This window comes from Electrona antarctica, assembly GCF_951216825.1.
Source record: "Electrona antarctica genome assembly, chromosome: 16".
In the NCBI taxonomy this organism is placed as follows: domain Eukaryota; kingdom Metazoa; phylum Chordata; class Actinopteri; order Myctophiformes; family Myctophidae; genus Electrona; species Electrona antarctica.
In genome coordinates, this window is record NC_136797.1 from 27,041,811 (window position 1) to 27,063,791 (window position 21,981).

The 21,981-nt window shown below is 39.3% G+C and overlaps 3 protein-coding genes across 6 annotated transcripts in view; 2 read left to right on the top strand and 1 right to left on the bottom strand.

The window, feature by feature from the left end:
• The first annotated feature begins 239 nt into the window (after window positions 1-239).
• st6galnac4 (ST6 (alpha-N-acetyl-neuraminyl-2,3-beta-galactosyl-1,3)-N-acetylgalactosaminide alpha-2,6-sialyltransferase 4) lies at window positions 240-7,258 on the top strand. 2 transcript variants are annotated; one of them, XM_079525184.1, is made up of 6 exons: window positions 240-522; window positions 803-888; window positions 1,069-1,203; window positions 4,657-5,066; window positions 5,277-5,384; window positions 5,567-7,258. In XM_079525184.1, exons 2-6 carry the CDS (start codon window positions 844-846, stop codon window positions 5,754-5,756), a joined length of 888 nt encoding a protein of 295 aa, XP_079381310.1. In that variant the 5' UTR covers window positions 240-522; window positions 803-843; the 3' UTR covers window positions 5,757-7,258. The 2 variants fall into 2 exon arrangements, with proteins under 2 accessions (XP_079381310.1, XP_079381309.1); XM_079525183.1 differs by lacking the exon at window positions 240-522 and having other exon boundaries at window positions 553-888.
• Window positions 7,259-8,852: 1,594 nt separating this feature from the next.
• On the top strand, window positions 8,853-14,598 carry st6galnac6 (ST6 (alpha-N-acetyl-neuraminyl-2,3-beta-galactosyl-1,3)-N-acetylgalactosaminide alpha-2,6-sialyltransferase 6). 2 transcript variants are annotated; one of them, XM_079523623.1, is made up of 6 exons: window positions 8,853-9,002; window positions 9,521-9,602; window positions 10,166-10,366; window positions 11,334-11,746; window positions 12,767-12,874; window positions 13,097-14,598. In XM_079523623.1, exons 2-6 carry the CDS (start codon window positions 9,579-9,581, stop codon window positions 13,281-13,283), a joined length of 933 nt encoding a protein of 310 aa, XP_079379749.1. In that variant the 5' UTR covers window positions 8,853-9,002; window positions 9,521-9,578; the 3' UTR covers window positions 13,284-14,598. The 2 variants fall into 2 exon arrangements, with proteins under 2 accessions (XP_079379749.1, XP_079379750.1); XM_079523624.1 differs by lacking the exon at window positions 9,521-9,602.
• A 146-nt stretch (window positions 14,599-14,744) lies between these two features.
• The window catches only part of spout1 (SPOUT domain containing methyltransferase 1), a 32,218-nt gene continuing 24,981 nt past the window's right edge, over window positions 14,745-21,981 (bottom strand). For both annotated transcript variants that reach the window (XM_079523620.1, XM_079523621.1), the window contains exons 4-13: window positions 20,653-20,781; window positions 20,157-20,316; window positions 19,613-19,702; window positions 19,466-19,515; window positions 19,227-19,357; window positions 18,679-18,748; window positions 18,238-18,336; window positions 17,651-17,753; window positions 16,396-16,543; window positions 14,745-14,988 (exon numbers count right to left, since the gene is read on the bottom strand). In XM_079523620.1, coding sequence (XP_079379746.1) covers window positions 14,911-14,988; window positions 16,396-16,543; window positions 17,651-17,753; window positions 18,238-18,336; window positions 18,679-18,748; window positions 19,227-19,357; window positions 19,466-19,515; window positions 19,613-19,702; window positions 20,157-20,316; window positions 20,653-20,781 — 1,058 coding nt within the window. In that variant the 3' untranslated portion in view covers window positions 14,745-14,910. The remainder of the gene's footprint in view (window positions 14,989-16,395; window positions 16,544-17,650; window positions 17,754-18,237; window positions 18,337-18,678; window positions 18,749-19,226; window positions 19,358-19,465; window positions 19,516-19,612; window positions 19,703-20,156; window positions 20,317-20,652; window positions 20,782-21,981) is intronic.

A 21,981-nucleotide genomic window follows, 5' to 3' on the forward strand; every position in this document is an offset into this window, starting at 1 on the left:
GCCCGCCTACTAATGTTTCAGGTTTGTGCTACAGTGTTATTGTTCCCCCGCACAATGCCGACTCGAGTAACAATAAATAATAACTCCGTGAAAAATAGACATGGTAATAATACCAAACCAGCGATGCACTATTTAATTTTACTCGTAGATGTTTTATCTAACCTGTTTAATTTCCACCCAACCCATGGGGCAGCTGCTTGGCTAGCCCGTCTCCGGACCCCCCGGATTGATGATAGTGGGAACCAGAGCCTTAGGAACCAGCTGCTCTATTTGATGTTTTCAGGCGGAACAAGTTTATGTGCACCACTATCCTTCCAGAAAATATTGGGATATAAACTATTTAGATATTCAAAGCAATTATTCGAACGGCATAGACATCCATTCGTTGTTAATCTTTGGTGTCCGTTTTATTATAGAATTATATGTATTATTATTATCTCTAAGATTATTATGCGTCGGTCACTCATTCAAATGTAGTATCTGCGAGACTGCGAGAACAGAAGCAGGGATAATAATTAACACGTAAATAACGGTACTGTACTGCTGCGTATGGGGGGGAGGGGGGGTTGTGATAAGTAAATATTACGAGTCTTTAGCAAAGCTAACGAGCTATTAGGACATGATCCAGATTGTGTGTTAAAAATATGTTGCAAAGAGTTTATCAAAGAAGGTGTGTTCATTTCAGCTCGACGCTAGCTTTCGTGAAAACTTAAATGTAAATCCAGTTGGGAGTGTTAATTTGTTCCTTGATGGAAGAAAGGTTGAACACGAATGTCTGTCACACATTTTCATGCAATGACAGATGACCCCCCACGCACACAAACACCATGATGCCATCATGCTATGGACCAGTGGGGGTCTCCTAAAAGCTGTGACATGAAATCTCTGGTAAGATCATTTATGTCGTTAGAATTTAGTCAATATTTGAGTTTTTCACATTGTTAAACTGTGAAATTCCCTATTGAAATAGGGACTAAAATCCCAGATTTTCCAAATGTACTGTGACATATGCCTACTAATCTTTTCTATAAATCTTTTTTTGTTTTTGTCTTTTTTTTTTGCTCTCAGAAAGTCTTCTGGGTTTGCCTCGTGGTTGGAGGGCTTGGGGTGATGTTTTGGTGTGGTCAAGTGAACAGATCCATTTCTTTGCACAACTCTGGTCTCAAAGGATACACCAGGATCAAACCTGAAAACATGGACCAGGTGAGGAATTGCTTAAGACACTGGTTCTCAATGTGGGGTCTGGGTAGCTCTGGTCCATACCATAGCCCTAATGCCGTTGCATTAGACTGGGTGTGTAGGATGGGTGACTAATTCCAAATGTACTTTGTCAATGAATTTAGCTTTCTCTCTCCATTCTGTCATAAACTATAGTAAAACCAAACCAAAACAGGGCGGCGGTGGCTCAGGGGGTAGAGTGGCTGGATGGTAACTGCAAGGTTGCCAGTTCGAATCCGGGCTCCCCCAGAGTTGGTGTCGAAGTGTCCTTGCACTATATATTTCTAAAACTATGAAACATTTCAAAGATTTCTTTTCAGGCAAACATGTCCACCGTAAGATGAACCTACATTTTTCTAGGTGTAAGTATGTAGGACAAGTAGCATGCCAAAGTTTGTGTAATTGCCATTGAGAATGCATTGGGCGTTTAAGTTAAATAACTCCGAAACTACAAATCATTTCAAAGTAAAAAGTTCCAGCATGTGTCTCCACAGTAAGCTGAATTATAAAATGTGTGAATGGAGTTTCTAGGTGAAAGTGCTTTTTTGACGTGCCAATATCTGCCATTGAGCCCCATTATACATTTCTCTAATTTGAAAGCACTATATATTTATAAAACTATGAAACATTTCAAAGATTCCATTTCAGGCAAACATTTCCACCGTAAGATGAACCTAAATAGGTTTGAATGGGGTTTCTATAGGTGTAAGTATGTAGGACTAGTAGCATGCCAAAGTTTGTGCTATTGCCATTGAGAATGCATTGGGCGTTTAAGTTAAATAACTCAGAAACTACAAATCATTTCAAAGTAAAAAGTTCCAGCATGTGTCTCCACAGTAAGCTGAATTATAAAATGTGTGAATAGAGTTTCTAGGTGAAAGTAATGTTTTGACGTGCCATAGAGCTGCCATTGAGCCCCATTATACATTTCTCAAATTTGAAAGCACTATATTTCTAAAACTATGAAACATTTCAAAGATTTATTTTCAGGCAAACATGTCCACCGTATGTAGGACTAGTAGCATGGCAAAGTTTGTGCTATTGCCATTGAGAATGCATTGGGCGTTTAAGTTAAATACGGGGGGGACATATTTTGACAGCAGAAACTGCCTGTCATAATTTCTCCCCTATTCCAAAGCCCCCCCAAGTACATTATATATTTAAACTATTTTCAGCAATGGTACACTTATTTTTTCAGTGGGTAGATCTTGTTGAGCTGGTCATTTTGAAAGTAGATCTCACGTCATAAATGTGTGGGCACCCCGGCATTAGAGACTATGGGACTTTCAATGAATTGCCTTCTCATAAAATGCAGACCAGCCTCTCGACTTCTGCTAAAATAAAAAATATGTTTTCGCTACTCACCAATACAAAGACGGTTTTGGTCATTAGAAAGACTACTTTCCGGTGGAAGGACTCTGAGCCCCCCACCACATGTACTGTATAAAATGCACTTTTTGAGCAGAAAAGGATTTTCTTTCACCAGAAGGAAAAATCTTGTGTATGGGATTTTTTTTCTCTTGGCAATATCGGTAGAGGGTGCTGCGCAGTGTAGTAACTAAAAGTAGTTCAGTCAGACAACTCACAGATAGATTTAACCAATATTTATTATAGAATGAGAATACAAGTGTGCATATAATATATTATCTTGGTGTTCGGCTCTGCTGCATTTCTCCCGGCTCGGCACAATCAAACACCATCGTTAAACATTAAGAGCAGGGAGATAGAAATACAATAAACCCCCATGGGGAACATAAATAACAGAGCCCACCGGTGGTGGTGGTGGGAGCAAACATCACAACAACCAGGAACCATAGCAGAAGGAAGGCAAGGAAGCTCTGAGAAGGAAGGGAAGTGGTCACGCTGCGCCATGACACTTTCATGGACACTTTCATGGGAGCCAAACTCACACCGGAAGTGCAATGAATACATGGCAGTGAATGGAGCCGGCTGGACCAGCTCATAACAAACATTATTTATGAACAATTGAGACCTTTTGTAAAGTAATCACTTCTGGAAAATAACAGAAGACATATCACAGGTTGTTTTCTAATCACTTACTTTTCGATTTGGCTGCCAGACAGGAAACGGTGGGAAGTCTCGCGATACTCGGTACATTCAGAAAGGTACTTTGTGCTCTTTAGATACCATACATCTATAAAAATGACACAGTGTACACATCGAATAACAACACAGCAGACAATAATGTGTTACATGTCTTCTGTTATTTTCCAGAAGTGATTACTTTACAAAAGGTCTCAATTGTTCATAAATAATGTTTGTTCATGAGCTGGTCACTGAGCTCTCATTGACTCCAGTGCATTCTGCCAAACCTCCGGGTAGTTTGGCTCCCATGAAAGTGTCCATGAAAGTGTCATGGCGCAGCCCAGTCACGTGACCACTTCACTTCCTTCTCAGAGCTTCCTTGAAGGAAGGCAGGAAGAGCATGCAGACTAGTGAGCTTAAGTAGCCCAATTGGTCAGCTGACTGCCACATCAGCGAATGACGTGTGGGTCTTGCACACACTGAATACACCCACATAATGCAGCATATTAACCCCTTGAGTATATGTATGCACTATGCACCCTTGAGCACAGCATGAAACCCCTCGAGTATATCTGACTGAACTAACTCCGCAAGCTACGTGTAATTTTTCTTCCAGTGAAAAACAAAATCCTTTTCTGGCCTAATGCAACAGCATTTGGGGGCTATGGACCAGAGCTAGAGTCTGGGACCCTTGAGGGGCTTTGAGAAATGGTTGAATTTGTCAGTGGTCTAATGCATGCATATCAAACAAGGTCCTCCTTGAAATTAAAAAGGTTGAGACTCACCGGATTAAGATTCAATGATTTAACAACCAACCTGATACCAACCTGTGTCAGCGAGAACAACTGATATAACAGGAGAACATGCTGTTATTGTTGACAGTTGACACTGTAACGACGACATACATATTTGCCTCATCTTAATGTGGGAGTCTATGATGTCACTGTGATGATTACAGGCTATTGTACAGGTGGTACAGGGCTTGATGTCTTGTTCCTATACTGTTTGCTTACAAAGTTGTCGTTGCTCTCGGCGGGATGCTGTTTCGATACTGGAACTATGTGTAACACAATGTGGTGCATTGTGAGATTGCAGATCTGCTATTTTTGACATGACCAAAATAGGCACGCCTGGTTGAAAGCATGTCTGTGGGTTTTATAAATATTTAACCAGTTAAAAATATTGGCAAGAGCTTGTGACTAAATAATAACAACTTTGGATCTATTTGGAACACAGGCTAATTATCTTTTCGATTTCCTGAAAAGTAACTTTTTTACTACTATACAAGGTTTCCTCCTGACGGCGACAATATGGCCATGGTGGAACCACTGTCCACTACATAGTGATTTTTATTTTATTTAAATGAAATTTGCATTGTGTTTCATTGAACAGTTCCTGGACCTGCGCTGCAGTCACTGTGCGTTGGTGTCCAGCTCTGGACAGATGCTGGGAGCTGGAGTGGGAGAGGAGATCGACAAGACTGGATGTGTGATTCGCATGAACAATGCTCCTACGCGCGGCTACGAGAGGGATGTCGGGAAGCAGACGAACGTCAGAGTCGTTTCTCACACCAGTGTCCCCCTGCTGCTGAAAAACGAGAAGTATTACTTCCAGTCTTCTGCAGACACCACATACGTGTTCTGGGGCCCTGAAAGGAACATGAGGCAGGATGGAAAGGGACACATCTTCAATGTCCTGTTGAAAATGGCAAACAAGTATCCAAACGTCCGAATCTATGCTGTGACCAGGGAGAAGATACAGTATTGCGACGGTGTTTTTCAGAACGAGACTGGAAAAAACAGGTATAGCATATAATATAGAATAGAATACAACACAAGATGATTTTTAGCAGCATTTTTTTAAGCCAAACCTCAGAATTTGCTCTGAATTTATTAAAAGCATGTTTTCGAGGGTGTCCTATTGACACGAAGACAAAAATAACAAACACAAATAAAAGCAATACATATGCTACAGTACAAATACAGATAACAGTTGGTGCCTTTGTTTCTCAGAATGAAGACGGGGGCATTTCTCAGCACTGGATTCTTCACCATGGTTCTAGCCCTGGACATGTGTGACAGTATTTATGTCTATGGAATGATTGATGATAACCACTGCAGGTAAGATATTTGCCTTGGTTGGCAATATGGATTAATCAAACTGGGGGCGGGGGGGGGGGGGGGGGGGTGGCGGGGGGCAAATAGTCATTCTATTTTCGCCATTTCAACATCGCACGGCAAAGTATAAAATAGGTCGTAACTGACATTTATGAATATATTTGTGACTTTCCTCCTCGTGGCAGTCGTGCCAATCACAGCATCGTCCCGTACCATTACTATGAACGGAGCCGAATTGACGAATGCAGAATGTACAGGATCCACGAACACACCCGCCGCGGGGGGCATCGCTTCATAACAGAGAAGGCCATCTATGCTAAATGGGCCAAACGCTACAAGATGGAGTTTAAACACCCCTCGTGGAGCCACGGATAAAGGAGATACTGGAACCATTAAGGTTTGACGTGATCATCCCTGTGGAACTATTGTTCTTTTATGCCGTCTATAGATCAACGTGATAGTTTTTACTCTGCAGTGTTACTGAATTGAATGTTTACCAGGCTTCTATGACGCGAGTTCTACTTTATGTCAACACCTTTTTAATTTTTTAATTTTTATTTTGCTGTTGCAATCTAATAGTTATTTTCTGTGTAAAATAATACATTTTAGCTTGATCGGTGCATGACACTACACCAGCATGTATTTATGTATGCAGCGTCTATTTTCAGTTAAATACAATTTAGCTTGTGTTTTTTCCATGCAAAACAATGGTGTTACGCAGGTATGGTGGTGAAGAGCTACAGCTGGCTGCAAACTTGTCAAATACTACAGTACATTAACCACGGGGGCGGCGGTGGCTCAGTGGTAGAGTGGCCAGATCGAACCCGGGCTCCCCCATAGTTAGTGTCGAAGTATCCTTGAGCAAGACTCTGAACCCCTAATTGCTCCCGATGAGCAGGTTGGTGCCTTGCATGGTGAATCGGTGTGTGAATGTTTGTGTGAATGGGTGAATGTAATGCATGTAATGCACATTCTATGTAAAGCACCTTGGATAAAGGCGCTATAGGCGGTAAATGCACGATTTACCACTTTCAACCTGGCATCCCTATTTTGGACATGCTATTACATGTTACATTATACATTATAGGTGTTTCCTAACATTTCAAAAATAGCTAAATAATATTAATTATACAAGAAAAGAAAAAAGCTCACAACATATCGTGATGCAACAGATTGTGAGCTTGTAGATATGTTTTCTTTTGCTATATGTCGTACAACAAAGTATACAGTGGTTAGGATAATGCAGAGGGTATAGAATGTGGTGTGTCACTGTCTTTACTTATTGAGAGTGCAGCACTGGGAGTGGGATTAAACCACTGGAAACTATAAAATGCTTGGACTGCTTATATGTGAAAGTCGATCAGACTTTAAGGTCTCAGTTTTTAAATGGTCAGAAGGCATATCACTTTAATGCACTGAAATTAAGGAATTGACTGTTGCATGGATTTTTATTTTAACATTTTAAACCGTTAGTAATAATAATATACATATTTGTCTTTTTTTATGGTATCAGTATGCTTAAAGATAAAGCACCTTAACCCCAAACACTACTGAAATAATGTTACCAAAGTTGACCATTTTAATGTCTTACCTGCTGTGCCTTATTTTTTTTTACAGTATTCATTCATTGGGTTTATTTTTATGTTTCAGTATTTCCATGTGATTTGAATGTTAAGCAATTAAATAAGCTTATAGCATGTTTTATTTTTGTATTACTCTTTGATCAAACTGAATTATAAAACATAAAATTTGCAGTCATATCACATGTATCATTATTACAGTATAAATACTACAATCTTTGTAGAGAAACTGACTCAACAAGTTTTGTTGTATTTGTTGATGTAACAGTTGTATCATATAAATAGTTATGCGTATGTGTACATTGGTTGTTGTTGTTGTTGTTGTTGTTTACTTAGGCTGTCAGATGTCTTGCAGAAATGACTAGCATTTTTGTATTTGTTTATTGAGACGGGACAATGCATATTAATGGACATTACATAAATGCACCGGATTTTGCAAAACTGCTAATTATCATCCGCAGTCCCATTAGGAAACAAAGCATTAAAAACATACATACACAAGGAAAGTACAAAGGTGTAAAGTGCAATATAATTTAGCAGCATTCTTTTTTAAATATATGTAACCTGTGCATAAGGTTCAGTATTGCTTTCAAATAATACAGGATTCAAGTAATATAGGATACGCTGTCAAAGTGCACTAGACTAGCATGTGTTATTGGACAGTCATTGACAAAAACAATAGTATTTTTAATATGCAAATTTTTGTTCAAACATAGCTTGTTTCCAATTCTAGTGAACATGAAATAGACACCATCCACCAGTTTATTAATATAGATGTATCAGTATAATCACTCTATAGGCCTTAATTGATAATCAACCTATCTTCTGGTTCGAATAATCTGTGAATATTGAAACAGTGACTATACTGACGATTGATTGACTTATTGAATACTTTAGGCCTATTAGTCATAAATGTGGAACAGCATGAGGTACAGACTTTGCCTAAAGGCATAACACAAAAAGATAATACATATCAACAAATATAAAACACTAAAAAAGAGAAAAGGCTAAAATGTTGGCACTTGGCCTTTCTGTGGGATAATGTTTTACCTCCTGATAGATCTATTTTCAGGCCTGTTTTGAAGGAAGCCCACAAAAGTCCACATTTAAAGAGATGGTGTCAGGGCATTCCACATTTTGGTGGCAGAGTAGCCTAGTTAGTAGAATGAGAATTTTCTCATGTTTCTTATATATATGGTGGTACAATATTGTGGGTGTCACTGTGAAGAAATAGTCAGGTATGAGGTAATCGAATGTGAACAGAAATAAAAGCCTGGGTACAGAGGCTAGGTATGAGGGTAGGACATTCATTGCCCCTTTTTAGAAACCAATCGCATTATGAATTGCTTAACCTTCTATCCTGAGCCATCCCACACTAGCAAAATGTGTAGGAATGAGTTGGGTCATGGGCTTTAGGCAGAGAAGTAATCAAATCTGCTATAATTTTGGGACGTCTGAAGCTTAGTTTTATTTTATTTATTGAGATGTTGGAGAACCAAGAGGTGCAAGCACATGCAGTCAAAGTGGCATTGAATGAGGGCTCTCATTTTGTTGACAAAAAAGAGGAAATTCTTCCCCAAAATCGTGTTCTTTGAATTATTTATTTATTTGATGCCTGCATATAAATTAAGAGCAACTGGACAGCCAGACCCATTGTTGGACAAGACAGATCCATCATCATGGACAGGACAGGACAGCACCAAAGGGTCCCCGGCCTTCACTGCAGTGAGCAGTGAAATGTTGCATGACGTAGTATCCAATTCCTCTCCCACAGTGGTGCATAACTACACTCGCGTCACAGCCTTCCCGCAGTCACATTGCTGCAAAGTGCTCCCATCCGGCACAGAGCACGCCTACTGTATCCGGCCATTTCCCCCATACACAACACACGGCCCGTTTCTGTATCCGCTCTGCAGCGCATCTGTAAACTGCGAGGTGAATTGATCCCAGTGTGAGTGAGTGGTGCATGGAGGAAGATGGGGGACGAGACATATCAGACGTCAAGGAAGCATAGATCGGGCACGACAAAAACATTTAAATGGTGAGCCTTGTTTTATTTGATAAAATTACGTGGTATGTTGTTGTGCTAATTGTTGCCTTCATCTTAAAGCGTATGAGAACGCCTAAATAATTGTTACCATTTTGTGAATACTAGAGGCTATGAATGGGCAAGATGGTTTTCTAATAATAATAATATCATTGGGTTACGGTATGTACTTAGCTGTCCGTTATAGCTAAGAATTAAATACTTTACTACTACAACATGAAATCTGTTAGGCTACTTCATAAACATTATAGCTTGGCTATATTTCATAAGATTCAGCTGAAATGCCTATAGCCTACATTTCTCCAAACAGACCCCCAGGGATCGGGAAAAGGAGAAAATGTATTAATTAGTTCGATCGTATTACTGTAAGGTTAATCTAAATGTAACCTAAAACAATGTACACTGTTCTCATCTAAAATAATGTTATGTTAAAACAAAGTGATTGCCATACAGGGCCTTCTCTGAAAATTACTGAAAATCGAACTGATATTCTCACGTTTTTTTTTTCCAAGGTATGATGACAAATAATCACAGCAAGAGTTTTGCACAGTTTAATAATAATCAGTCGTCATGGTGCCCAGGCTCATTGACAAGGTATGACACAAGACAAGACTCAGTATAGAAGGGAGTGGCAGTGATGACTGCTGACTGTGCTGTATCCACTGTTTTTAAAAAACAGTCATATTGGCCTTGCATTTAAAAAGGTTGAAAAACAGTGTTTTTTTTAAAATGCAAGGCCCCCAGTTTGATTAGCATTAGGCTATGCATTAAGCCACAAACCCCAAGTTCTATCACTGGGACCCCGATCTACACTGTCAATGTATAGCCTAACTCTGAGAGTGTACAAATGGAACTTGCAGTTCATTTGGTTCCACTTTTTATACTCTCTGTGAGGTACAGACACGTAAAGGTCCATTTGGTTTATAACTAGGTTATTAATAATTTAGCCGGGGACCCACAGGAACCCCCCCAAGGACCCCTGGGGGTCCCCATATACCCCACTTTGAGAACAATGCCATAGGCTAATACAAGAATGTTTAATTTGTGTAGGTAAGGCCACCCTGATAATTTGTTTGTAATTTGTTAACGATATTAGTTAGTGACGATACTATTGCAACCATTATAATAATAATTATTGTTATTATAATTGTACACAGCAAGGAAATCAGAGCAAGAGGATGGTGATATTTGGAGCCATCTTCGTCCTGACAACCCTCCTCATCCTCTACAGCTCCAACAGTAGAAATGACATCATGTCCGGTCCGTTCCGTGTCGGTACAAACCATCATGCTTTAAAAGTCACTAACCTGAAGAAATGGGCTGGAAAAGATGGTTATGTGGCTGTATATAGAAACAAGGTATTGTAGAACACATAGAAGTATAAACAGCACATTCTGATCTTTTCACTCAACACATTATGATTGTGTCTTTCATTGTGTTGATTTGTTGGTGTGATATATATATATAAAATGCACCATTTATGTTGAGCAGGGGTGGGCAACTTTGATGATGGAAAGGGCCACTATATTTCCACACCCACATTGCATATTGCTGTCGTAGCAAAAATAGCAGATCTACAAGCTCAAAACGCGTCGCACTGCGACACGTTTTGAGCTTGTTGATCAGCTATTTTTGCACTGTATTTAGGCAACGTTTCGGTCAAAGACCTCAAAGACCATCATCTGGTGTGGAGGTGTGCATAAGACTTTGTTGGCTATTTTTGAATTGAAATCCTTAATTTTTTTGATAGGTTTAATGTTTGTCTTTAGTTCAATGTTTGTTTTGTAAACGCCATTGACAATGAAGGGAAAATGTAGGTCATAATGTAACTCATTAGGTCATATTGTCTCTTTATTGTTAATGGCGTTTAATGTTTGTGTTGGCACCGTTTGTTTCACATCACCATTACATCACCTAATCAACATGAGTTAGACTTTAATATATAGCTCCCCTCACTTCACACGGGTGTGATATTTTTGAATTGGAATCCTGAAAAGTAACATTTTTATTTAATTTCAAATCCCTTTCAAATGCCTTTAATTATAGTTATTTTAACTTTATGAACTAAATCCAAATACATTGGACAAAAAGACAATAACATTTCAGTCTAAATTAGTATAGCGTAACGAGTAGTATACTCATTACACTACTAATTTAGACTGAATTAATTAGAGCGGTTCATGTTTGCATGTTTGGAATTATAGCAGCTGAAATCAATAATATATCAGTATTTCAACATTAACTTTAAGTGAATGGATTGGGCCGCCAGTTGCCCATGTATAATGTTGGGGATCACAAAATAACAATGTAATATTCCTTCTCCAGAGCATGACCCTGCGTTGTCATCACTGCGCACTGGTGACGAGCTCCAGCCACGTCCTGGGCTCCAAGGCAGGGAAAGACATTGACCAGACTGAATGTGTGATCCGAATGAACGATGCTCCCACTACGGGACACGAGACAGACGTGGGGAATCGCACTTCTCTGAGGGTGGTGGCCCATTCCAGTGTGTTCAGGGTCGCTCGGAGGCCATCCGAGTTCCTGAACCACACGGGCAGCGATCCTGTCATCATATTCTGGGGACCCCCCACCAAGATTGGGAAAGACGCTAAAGGAACCCTTTATAGATTGATACAGAGAGTCAGCATGACCTACAGTAACCTCTCTTGTTTCACAATCATACCAAACAAGATGCGCAAATTTGATACTCTGTTTCAGAAGGAGACTGGACGGGACAGGTGGGTACATTTCGAAAAAGGGTGGGTGGCTATAATTATTCAAAACATATTTCCTATTGTTATGTTAAGCACTTGAACCCTGACATCCTTATTCTGGGTCTAACATTCAGTGAAAATAGATATACAAGCTCACAGCGCATCGCAACACGACACATTGTGAGCTTGTAGATTTTCTGTGAATATATTTAGTGTAGACTACACTAAATAGAGCAAAAACAGGTGGGGGCCTAGTTGGGAATCTGGCCTATATTCAGATAGTAATCATTGCAGGGGTCTTCAACGTTTTTCAGGCCAAGGACTAGTCTTTCTACAAGCTCACAAAGCGCTGCAGCGCTGATGACCTTGTGGATCGGCTATTTCTGGCAAATATTCCCCCCAGAATAGAGATGCTATAGGGTTCACGTGGTTAATGTAAATACAATTCAAAGTTCCAATCACACAGAGATTTGGCGGCCCTGCAGTAACTCTGGGGACCCCCTAGGGCTCCCGGAGAACGCCCTTCAATGCCCCATTGAGTGTCTGGGGTTTCCCTGTCTCTCTAGCAGAAAAACACCCCCTTGTGACGTGAGGGGCGCTCTAATCATCGTACATCATAATCAAGAATGGTGGTCCCTTATTGGCCAAGGGTTCCCACCGACATAGATATGCCGATTTGTTCAGACACATATGACGTAAATTCTCCGTTCATTGTCAATGGCATTTTTAATGTTTGTTCAGACAACACAAACATTAGTTCTCCGTTCATTGTCAATGGCATTTTTAATGTTTGTTCAGACAACACAAACATTAAAGCTGTATATAGGAGGGGCTAGCACCCCTCAAAAAACATTTAAGGAGGGTCTTGCCAATCTCATTAACAGTGTATGTTTTTTGTCATCACATCCAATTCCTGTATGAGTTGGATAAAATTACCTGAAAACAAATATACGTCTAGTCTATAGCAATGTTTACCATCAGACTATAGAGCTATTTAACGCTTATTTTAATGAGTGCAACATACCCGGTTTTCATTTCTCACAGGCAAAAGTCTCAGTCGTGGTTGAGCACAGGCTGGTTCACTATGGTGATAGCCATTGAGATTTGCGACAACATCAAAGTCTATGGAATGGTTCCACCAAATCACTGTGGGTACGTATACCATGACAAAATGATAGATATACTACTTTCATGTATGGCTGTCTATGTTTAACACAGTATTGGAGACACATTACAATGGGAAAGCTCTTTCATCTCACTTATTTACAATGCTATGCAAGGACATTATTTGCTTTGCATAAAATGTGCTACTTTTCCTGTAGTGTGCTTTAAGCATTAAAAAAAAGCATTTAAGCATTACAATTTCTTCTTTAGGAGGAAACAAGGATCTAAGAAAATTCCGTATCACTACTATAAGCCCAGGGGACCAGATGAATGTGTGACATATCTCCAACACGAGAGAGGTCGGAGAGGGAACCATCATCGCTTTATAACAGAGAAGCATGTGTTTGCACGCTGGGCAAAGCTGTATAATATCACATTCACTCATCCCACCTGGTGAAAAGACATGTTTGAGACCAGAACTGAACCCATTATCATAGCTGCTCTATCAAGAGCCTTGGAAGGAATCCTCCATAGCATTTTACTTGATCCTTTTCACATAAACGCATACGGGATTTCATATAAAGCCTGATTTATCTTTAGTTGTGCGCCAGTGTTGTGCAACAAACAATGCAGATCTACAAGCTCATGTGTCGGGATTTGACGCATTCTGAGCTTGTACATCCGCAATCTCCGCATGTGCAATATGCTGCGCAAACTAAGTAGAATGGAAGTCATGCCATGAAGGCGGTTGTGAAAACATGTATTACTGGAACAAGTGATCAATGAGAGATCTATAAAAATGTTTTCTTTTTCAAAGTGATACAAAGAATTCGGAATCTCATTTTTCTTTAGGTTCCTGAAAGTCACTGTATCCCACATGGAAATGTGGCACCCAACTGACAAGTGTTATTGTAAATAGGGGAAGAAAATTTAAAGAGGTATTTTTACATGTTTATAATGGCTTTGTTAAGAAATGTCCTCAAAATGTACACATAATTCCCATGTTGAGGGGGATTGTATGAGCCAGCCAGATAGTTGAACAAAACTAAGTGACCTATAAAAAAAATACATTATTTACATCCCATTCAATCTTCCTGAGCAACACTATTGTATGAACAGATTACTGTCTGCTAGGTACAGGAGAATACTGGCAAGAGGGATTAGCATCTATCGATTAGTGACAGTTGGAATTACAGGACATAATATACAAAAGGAGGCTCTTAACATTGACTTTAAATGTATAGTATCTATGATTACATATTCTTCAGTTTGATGGCATTTCTATCCATATTGTATGAACAGGAACAGGTTATAAGCTTATGGTACATATTGCATTTGGTTCACTTCAGGGGAAAGGCACGCTCAACTCACATTCAGGCTTGTGCTGGGTGCAGATTCACAGAATCTCTTTCTATCCATATTGCATTTGAACAGATTAAAATGACTAATGTAGTGAGGTGCCCACTAACACCAATCCTTTCAACGTATGTTCATGTAAGGCTTAAATGCATCTGCTGACAAAATATACGCTCAAATTGTCTGTGCTCACTTCAAACTACATTGCTGCTGTTTACTTTTGACACCTGTCAAAGGTATCAATAAAACAAGATTTTTTGAGCTCAGTGTGAATGGAAGCTTCTTAATCAAAGATAATTGCTACATGTAAGCTTTGTGAAGGAGTCAATAGGTGTAGAATAGATTTTTGTTTTTCATAGATGCCAGGATATATATTGGGACACAGCTGTATTCTTGGCTCAATGGCTCTAAAACTAGAAATCTTGCATAGACTAAATTCAACCAATACAAGAACAATGTACTGAGCTAAGTTGGAGATGTTTCCCTGGTTGTTTTTTACAACCAGGGAGTGTCCAACTCCATTTTTGTTGTTGCAACGGCACTACCATTGGAATCCATCAGATGTATTGACATTTTCTTTATTTCAAAGTGTTGACCAAAAAAGGTTTGCAAAACGTTATTTTAATCAAACTGTATTAATAGAAATATACATAGACATATGAATACAAATTCATGTCAGGTCCTGACCCCAGTTAGAAAACATGTGAAATTTGTGTTTAATGTCTCCATCAACACTTCTGTTGAATGTCTGAAAAAGCAGACGTGATCTTGTGTCTCAGAACCGCCATGGAAATCAAGATGGCCTCCTATGGAAAAAGAGACAAATTTATAGATGGTACCTAGTGTGCTTTTGCCATGAGACTTGTAAAGATCAGTGTAAAAATCAGCTATTTTTGATGTGTAGTTCAGGACACCGATACAAACATGACACCATCACTATTTAGGCCAGATCAACTTAAAACATATCATAACTAGTCAGATGTGACCCAGAATAAGCTAAATTATTTCAACTGGTGAAGACATCCTGGAAATGACCCCATATGGGCTGTGATGAGTGTGATGATCTGGCCTAGTCCTGAACGTCACCGGAGGACGTCATGACATTTGGCTTGCTGGGGACTGTTATACATTAACATACTAGACGTACTTAGTCTCGCGTTACCAGACTGTTGCCTCTCACAAATGCTTCCATCATACAGTCTGGAGCAACAGAAGTTCTATCATGAGAAAAATAGCGACTTTAAGCAACGACGGCTACGCCAGTCGGATACGGCAACCGGAAATGGATCAGTGCTCGATACATAAACCTGCTCTCCGTCGCAGCCCTTTCTACTACGGCAGAAGCTACACTTACACGTAGTGTCTACAACGCCATGTCATAACAATGTTTATTGAAATTATAGCTGTCATACATTTACACCGATTGCTCCATCACCTCTCTTATGCTGTGTAAAGTGTTGGCATGCTCTGAATGAAGAAATAACACTAATAACATGTCATATTAACCATGTTTATTAAAACGGTTTTAGAATAACACAGATTACTCCAGCACCTTCCTCTTTCCACTGCTGATCATGTCCAGCGCATGTAAGAATTAAGCAATATCGGCAAGTTAGCTGACGCGCGACGGGGTGTTTTAAAAAAAGTGTTTGTTTGACACATGCTGCATAGACGCGTCACCATGGGAACCAAAGTCGCCGTCGCCGACGGCTGTTTGCTTAACGATTTTGACAGCTACGGCGATGGCGTCATAGCCGCCGTACTTCCGCATAGCGTCGCCGTCCTGAAACAGTCGTTGCTTAAAGTACCTAGTATAAAGCGGAAGTGGAGCCTCCTCCCCACTTCCGTTTCGTCTTTACAGTCACGCAAATTTATCCCAATATAAATAGAAATCATCTAAGCTTGCTGATTAGCAGAAAAGGAAATAAAAAAATAAGATATTTTAAAATATATTTTCGTGAACTGAAATGGCAGCTTCCTTACTAGGATTTTCAGACACTATATAGCATTCGGAGATTGTGGAATAGTTGTCTGGCTACGCGAGACTAAGACGTACTAGACATGACATTCCCTGGGATACAGTGAATCAATGTATGTTCCACGTAATTTGAGTGGCCAACAGACTTTCCTCTTCCTCAGCATGGTTTCTACAACGTTCTATCGTCATCACCTCACCGGTGTATGGTTTACCACCCTGTGACGTTCAGGCTCACCTCTGTGCGTATGGTTCTACTACCCTGTGAAGGACAGGTGTTGAGATAATGGTCAAACAGAACGGCAGGGTCGGTCACATTCAGTTTCTGGTCAGCATCTAGACTGGTCTCCAGTCCCTGTAGCCCTCCAAACATTACCAACAGATGTCTGCAAAAGTGAACAATTATAATAGCTTAGAAGTGTGTTAGAGCAGAGGATATTCCTATTTGTCCACAACTGTGTATCTTGGGTATATTTCCTAATAACTTAAAAATTAATAGTAAAAATAAGAGTATGATTACTTACTCTCTTCTACAGGCTAAACATACAATTGAACTCTTTTGGAAAAACCCAGACAAACCAGACATCAAGCAATGGTACAAAGAATTGTCAAATTGTCTTGCACTAGAAAAATTTACTTTAGCCATTAAAGGGAAATCTGATGACTTTCAAGAAATATGGGGACAGTTCATGCATTTTATGAACAGCAATCCATTAGGACCTGTATTAGATAATCCACAGTAATGTGGGGAGGAAAATGGGGACCATATCTGTTTTATTTGTTTTTTTGTTGAGTTGTTTGTTATGATTGTATTTTTTATGTATTTGTTGTCATTGTATTTGTGTTGTATTGTATTGTATTGTATTGTATTGTATTGTATTGTATTGTATTGTATTGTATTGTTGTATTGTATCTGTTGTTTGTTTTTTCTGGACATTTTATTTAACAAGAGAGCTATAACTGTAATGTTTTATATAAATGAAAAAGAATGTCAATAAATATATTGTTTAAAAAAAAGAAGTGTGTTAGAGAAATATGTTAGGCAAAACTCTTTTTGCTGCATTGGGAGCAGATCTGCTATTTTAGCCATCCATATGTTACAATACAACGAGTGTTTAGCGTTTAGCCCATTTAGACCTGAGGCCGATTCTAAAAAAAATGGCTTCTAAAAACAGTTTTCTGAAAAACGTGTTTCTATGTCAGTGGTGCTCAACCTTTTTCATGTCAAGGACCCCCAGAATTACCTGTATTTGGCCACAGACCCCCATCTGAAAATATTTTGTTCCAGGGACCCCCCTCCCCAGAAGCAAAGATTTGAGTTAAAAACGTTCACTGTGAAAGAATATATATTCAAAGATTTGCGCCACATTTTCACGATTTTTCAAAAATAGCAGATGTACAAGCTCGCAACGTGGCACAGGGTGCACCAAAAGGGGTTCCCGTCCTGAATGGGATAAAATAAAGTTCTATTTAGAGCACTGTTATAGTCTTACTTGAATGGTGAGAGTGTTGTATGGTCGATGTCGCTGCCTCTCTCAGAGGTGCCAATCGTCATATCGTATCCGTCTTCATATGGACCATCTGTGAACACATCACCTGAAATCGACACGAGGACAGAACAAAAGGTTGACGTCATTTCAGCTGGATTAAATCCCACTAAAAACCCATGATGCCATGCTTACTCTGAAAAACTATTATTTTAAGTTCAAGGTTGAAGTATATTGTTAAATCTTGTGTACAGGTACATACGAGTCAAACTTATTTTTGTTTGGCTTCCTTACAGACAATTCAGCGGCATAGATAGCATAACATTCAAAACAACAAAAAGCACAGCAAACAAAGGGATAGAATAAAGAGTGCAAGAAAGAGCAATCTAGGAGTAGAAAAATAGTAACATATTATATGTACATGTGCATGTTCATGGTGTGCACTAGGGGGGGGGGGGGGTAATATCAATGCATATCATTTTTAATTCATCATATCAAACCATGCATGTGATGAACAATATGGCATGCCCAGCCATAGAAGAATGGCTGAAAAATGACAATACATAACAGCTACATTCATATGAAGAACCTACTGAGAGAGGATGCCAGGCGGACGTTATAACCCCAGTACAGACCACCTTCCGTCCTGGGTACATGAGGTGCCACCACCACACCTTTACATATTTTGCTCTCTGAAAGAAATATTACACACATACATAAGTGTGCGCACACAAATTTCACTACTATGTGCAAATCGTCACTGTCGGGCAGTGTCTTGTATGTTCAATTTCGGTCATGTAATTTGGCAGTAATTTTCACGAATGTTAAAATGGAAAGAATAAAACAAACACGTTGTAAGCTCGTAGATCAGTTATTTTCTCAAAATAAGAAAAAAGATACAAGGTTTCGGCCTGACAATGATGAAATGTACAGTGACAACAATAACAACAACACTTTATTGTGGAATGTGATGAGCTCTAGAACAATGTACTCAATACATTCTCCAAAAACCTACTAGTGGAGAAAATACATACCGTTCTCTGTCTTTTTAAGGTGCACTGTAACTCTCAGCCCAGACTGCAGCTGTTTATCAATCTGCACATCCTGGAGGAGTAGATGGATAATATAGTTAGACTTATATATTCACTTATGTCCCGCTACTTTGGAAACCAATCATGTCACTGCCCAAATACGAAGGACCACACTAAAGACTTTGGCTTGGTTCTGCAATGCAGTTTTTTTTAACTCCCTAATTGTTAGTAACAAAAGGTGGGAGATTGTCCTCAGTCTCTAGTTGCAAAGCTTTTAGATTCTGACTTGTGAGTCTAATCCACCAAAATAAGTGTTGCTCAAACTCTTTATTGTGTGCGACTGTGGACATCTGGTCCATACATTTCAATGAGAATGCACACGGAATACATTTTTTTGTAAGGCCGGAGCGAGAAAAAAATCTACGTATGCGTCCGTTCCATTAGCACGTAATTCTCACTTATCAGGCTTATATTCACTCAGCAGAAGCCATACCCTTGTTAAAAATTGTCATCAACTATGTAAAAGAATGAACTAAACCACACCGGCTCACCTTCCTCATTCCACAGTTGACTAAAGAACCTTTGCCTGGTTTGGTCGGCCTGTCGAGAACGATCCCCTCTCTGTACTCTGCTTCTTCATCTATCCTCATATGATGTGGACTGTCCAATGGGTTACATAGGCCTGAAAACAGAAGCAAAAACAATTAAAGATATAGAGCTGATATAGTGAGAGAAATAATTAAAGAAATTCAATGTTTTGAAAATAATAATTAGGAATGATTCATTTTACCGGCATATTGTAAATCTTGATGCTTGGGGAAAAACCACTTCCGAAGATACCTGTTGGTAGAAAAAAAAAAAAAAAAAAAAGGTTATGCCATAGAAATCTCATCATCTTTCATTATGTCATAATCATCAGTCAAATGTCACTACTCACTGTGGACATTCTAGGTACTGAAGTATTCTTGCAAGCTGGATACATGCTTGTCCTTTCTTCTTAACACCTGTGAATTCACCTTCTACACTTCTGCAAGACAGCAACAAAGTAGATAGTGATTCTGTTACCTTATCCACTTTTAACCTGTTATGAGCATGTCATCACTGGCACATAAAAAATCCCTATTAGGGCTGAGTGGCACTGGTTAATAGTCCGGTAGCCGGAGAGTGGAGTGGGAAATTTGGTATAGTATTTTCAATTGGCCTAAAAAAACACTCCTTGTGCTAAAACCGCCCATAACCGAGCCGTCACCACAAATGTGACATTTGAGTACATTTGGGCAAGTGGCAATGGCCGAATTTAGCCCAAGGAGATACAGAAATCTCCATATATGGGCACAAAAGGGACACAGACAGATGTTACAACGGGTATTATAACAGTGTGGGGTATGCATTTCCTATTTGCATCCTAGCCGAGCCTAGTTAACTAATTTGACAGGTCTAAAAGAGTTTCTGATTAGATAACAAAGCAGAGGATGACTTACTTAACATCTTCTCCGTATTCATCAAATATGATGATTTCATCCACACAGAAGACAGAACAGGCTCTGGCTATCTGTCCAGCCAGGTAGGTACGGAGCTCTGTGGACTGTGCGTTATCCAGGACAGAACCTGGCAGCGCCACACTCACTGTGTATGGCCGACCTAAGAGATGCAAATCACAAGATAGATACAGGTTCTAGCAATTGATTCTGAAGCAGTCGGGTATCAACTTCCATCTCCATGCTGTTTGCAGGAGTGACTGACTTTTTGACTAGCATCTTCCTCAGGGACAAAATGACATATGACTTGTGTCTTTTACTTATACTAGGTATTTGTCCACTAGTCTCTTCCTAACATTTTAGTCTAGTTATTTGTTGATGAAATTGTCACTATATTTAGTCTTAGTCATCATAGCTTAGTTTTCATTTAGTTTTTGTCATTGAAAAAAGGTAGTCAACGAACATTTTTCGACGAAATCAACACCGGAAGTGAGGTTACCTTTGTTACTTGGCCTGTTGTGGTCATGTTCATTTGCTGCCTCCTCCTCGCAATCCACATCTGATGTATTCTGCTTCTCCAACTGTTTAATCAGCTTGTCCTCTTTCCACTGTTTCTTAACCGCCTTCCCTGTCAGTACAAGATCATTATTTATAGTAAAAGATAATTTATTTGATTTTGTGTGCTCTACAAATGTATAATGCCACTTCCTGTTAACCCATGTACATTTTGGCTAAAGTGACCTGTTGTAGGCAGTTGTGTTTTCCAGGTCATAGCAGGAAGGTCAATATTGACATATTTAATGATTAACTATAAGGTGATTCCAGACACTCAGATTATGCTAACACAGGACGTCTGTACCCCCCTCCCCTAAAACACCCCGCTCAGTCATTGGCCAGTAGTCAATGTGATCGACAGTTCTCGTATTTAGATCACGACTCTTTTCTGTTCTGGCCCCACAGTGGTGGAATGAACTTCCCACTGATGTTAGGACAGCAGAGTCACTGCCCATATTTCGCCGCAGGTTGAAAACCCACCTCTTCAGGAAACACTACCCTTCCTCTCTGCCTGACCTACTTGTTGTTAACTAGTTGTACGAACGCTTGTTTTCTATTGTTGTATTGTTTATTGGATCTTGTTTAGTCGATACACTTAATTGTTTTAGCTCATGTTTTAGCTCATGCTCATTTGATTTAGCTATTTTGTCTCATCTGTTTAAGGAAATAGGTAGCTGATATATTGCACTTTTACCTTAGCGCTAGGTATACTCTTGGTTGCTTGTTTTTGCAGAAAATGCACTAAAGACTTCTGGTGATTAGTAGTTTTTGTTCCCTACCTATGTTGAATACACTTATTGTAAGTCGCTTTGGATAAAAGCGTCTGCTAAATGACTGTAATGTAGATATAGCACGTATTTTAGATAGCATATAGATTCTAGGTTTTGTTTACCTGGTGTCTGACTTTGTAGCACAAAACAGTGTTTTTCTTGGCAATGTACTTATACATTATACTGTATGTTTGTTTGTGTATGTACTATGTAGCAGTCATAAATTAAATTCCAATTATCATGCATCCAGCGCCACCTGCCGGTCTTACGAGTTTACTGAAACGCATTATAAATTCAGCAATAAACTTTTGAGTTTTGAGCTCTTGAGTCTTGATCGACAGTATAATGTACTGTAATTAAAACAAATAGTTTATCTACCTAGTTTGCTGTACAACACCGAAAATAGCCAATCAACAAACTCAGTGTGTTATAAACTAAATTACTTGTAATCAGCTATTTACGGAGAAATATATATATATATATACTACAGTATAAATCTGACT

What these genes read in the sequence shown, in the direction of transcription:
- st6galnac4 (XM_079525184.1), top strand. Translation starts at nt 844, where the DNA reads ATGGACCAGTGGGGGTCTCCTAAAAGCTGTGACATGAAATCTCTG. An exon ending in AACCTGAAAACATGGACCAG is followed by an intron (nt 1,204 to 4,656) that starts GTGAGGAATTGC and finishes TTCATTGAACAG; the next exon opens with TTCCTGGACCTGCGCTGCAG. An exon ending in AACGAGACTGGAAAAAACAG is followed by an intron (nt 5,067 to 5,276) that starts GTATAGCATATA and finishes TTTGTTTCTCAG; the next exon opens with AATGAAGACGGGGGCATTTC.
- st6galnac6 (XM_079523623.1), top strand. Translation starts at nt 9,579, where the DNA reads ATGGTGCCCAGGCTCATTGACAAG. An exon ending in AAGGAGACTGGACGGGACAG is followed by an intron (nt 11,747 to 12,766) that starts GTGGGTACATTT and finishes CATTTCTCACAG; the next exon opens with GCAAAAGTCTCAGTCGTGGT. An exon ending in GTTCCACCAAATCACTGTGG is followed by an intron (nt 12,875 to 13,096) that starts GTACGTATACCA and finishes TTTCTTCTTTAG; the next exon opens with GAGGAAACAAGGATCTAAGA.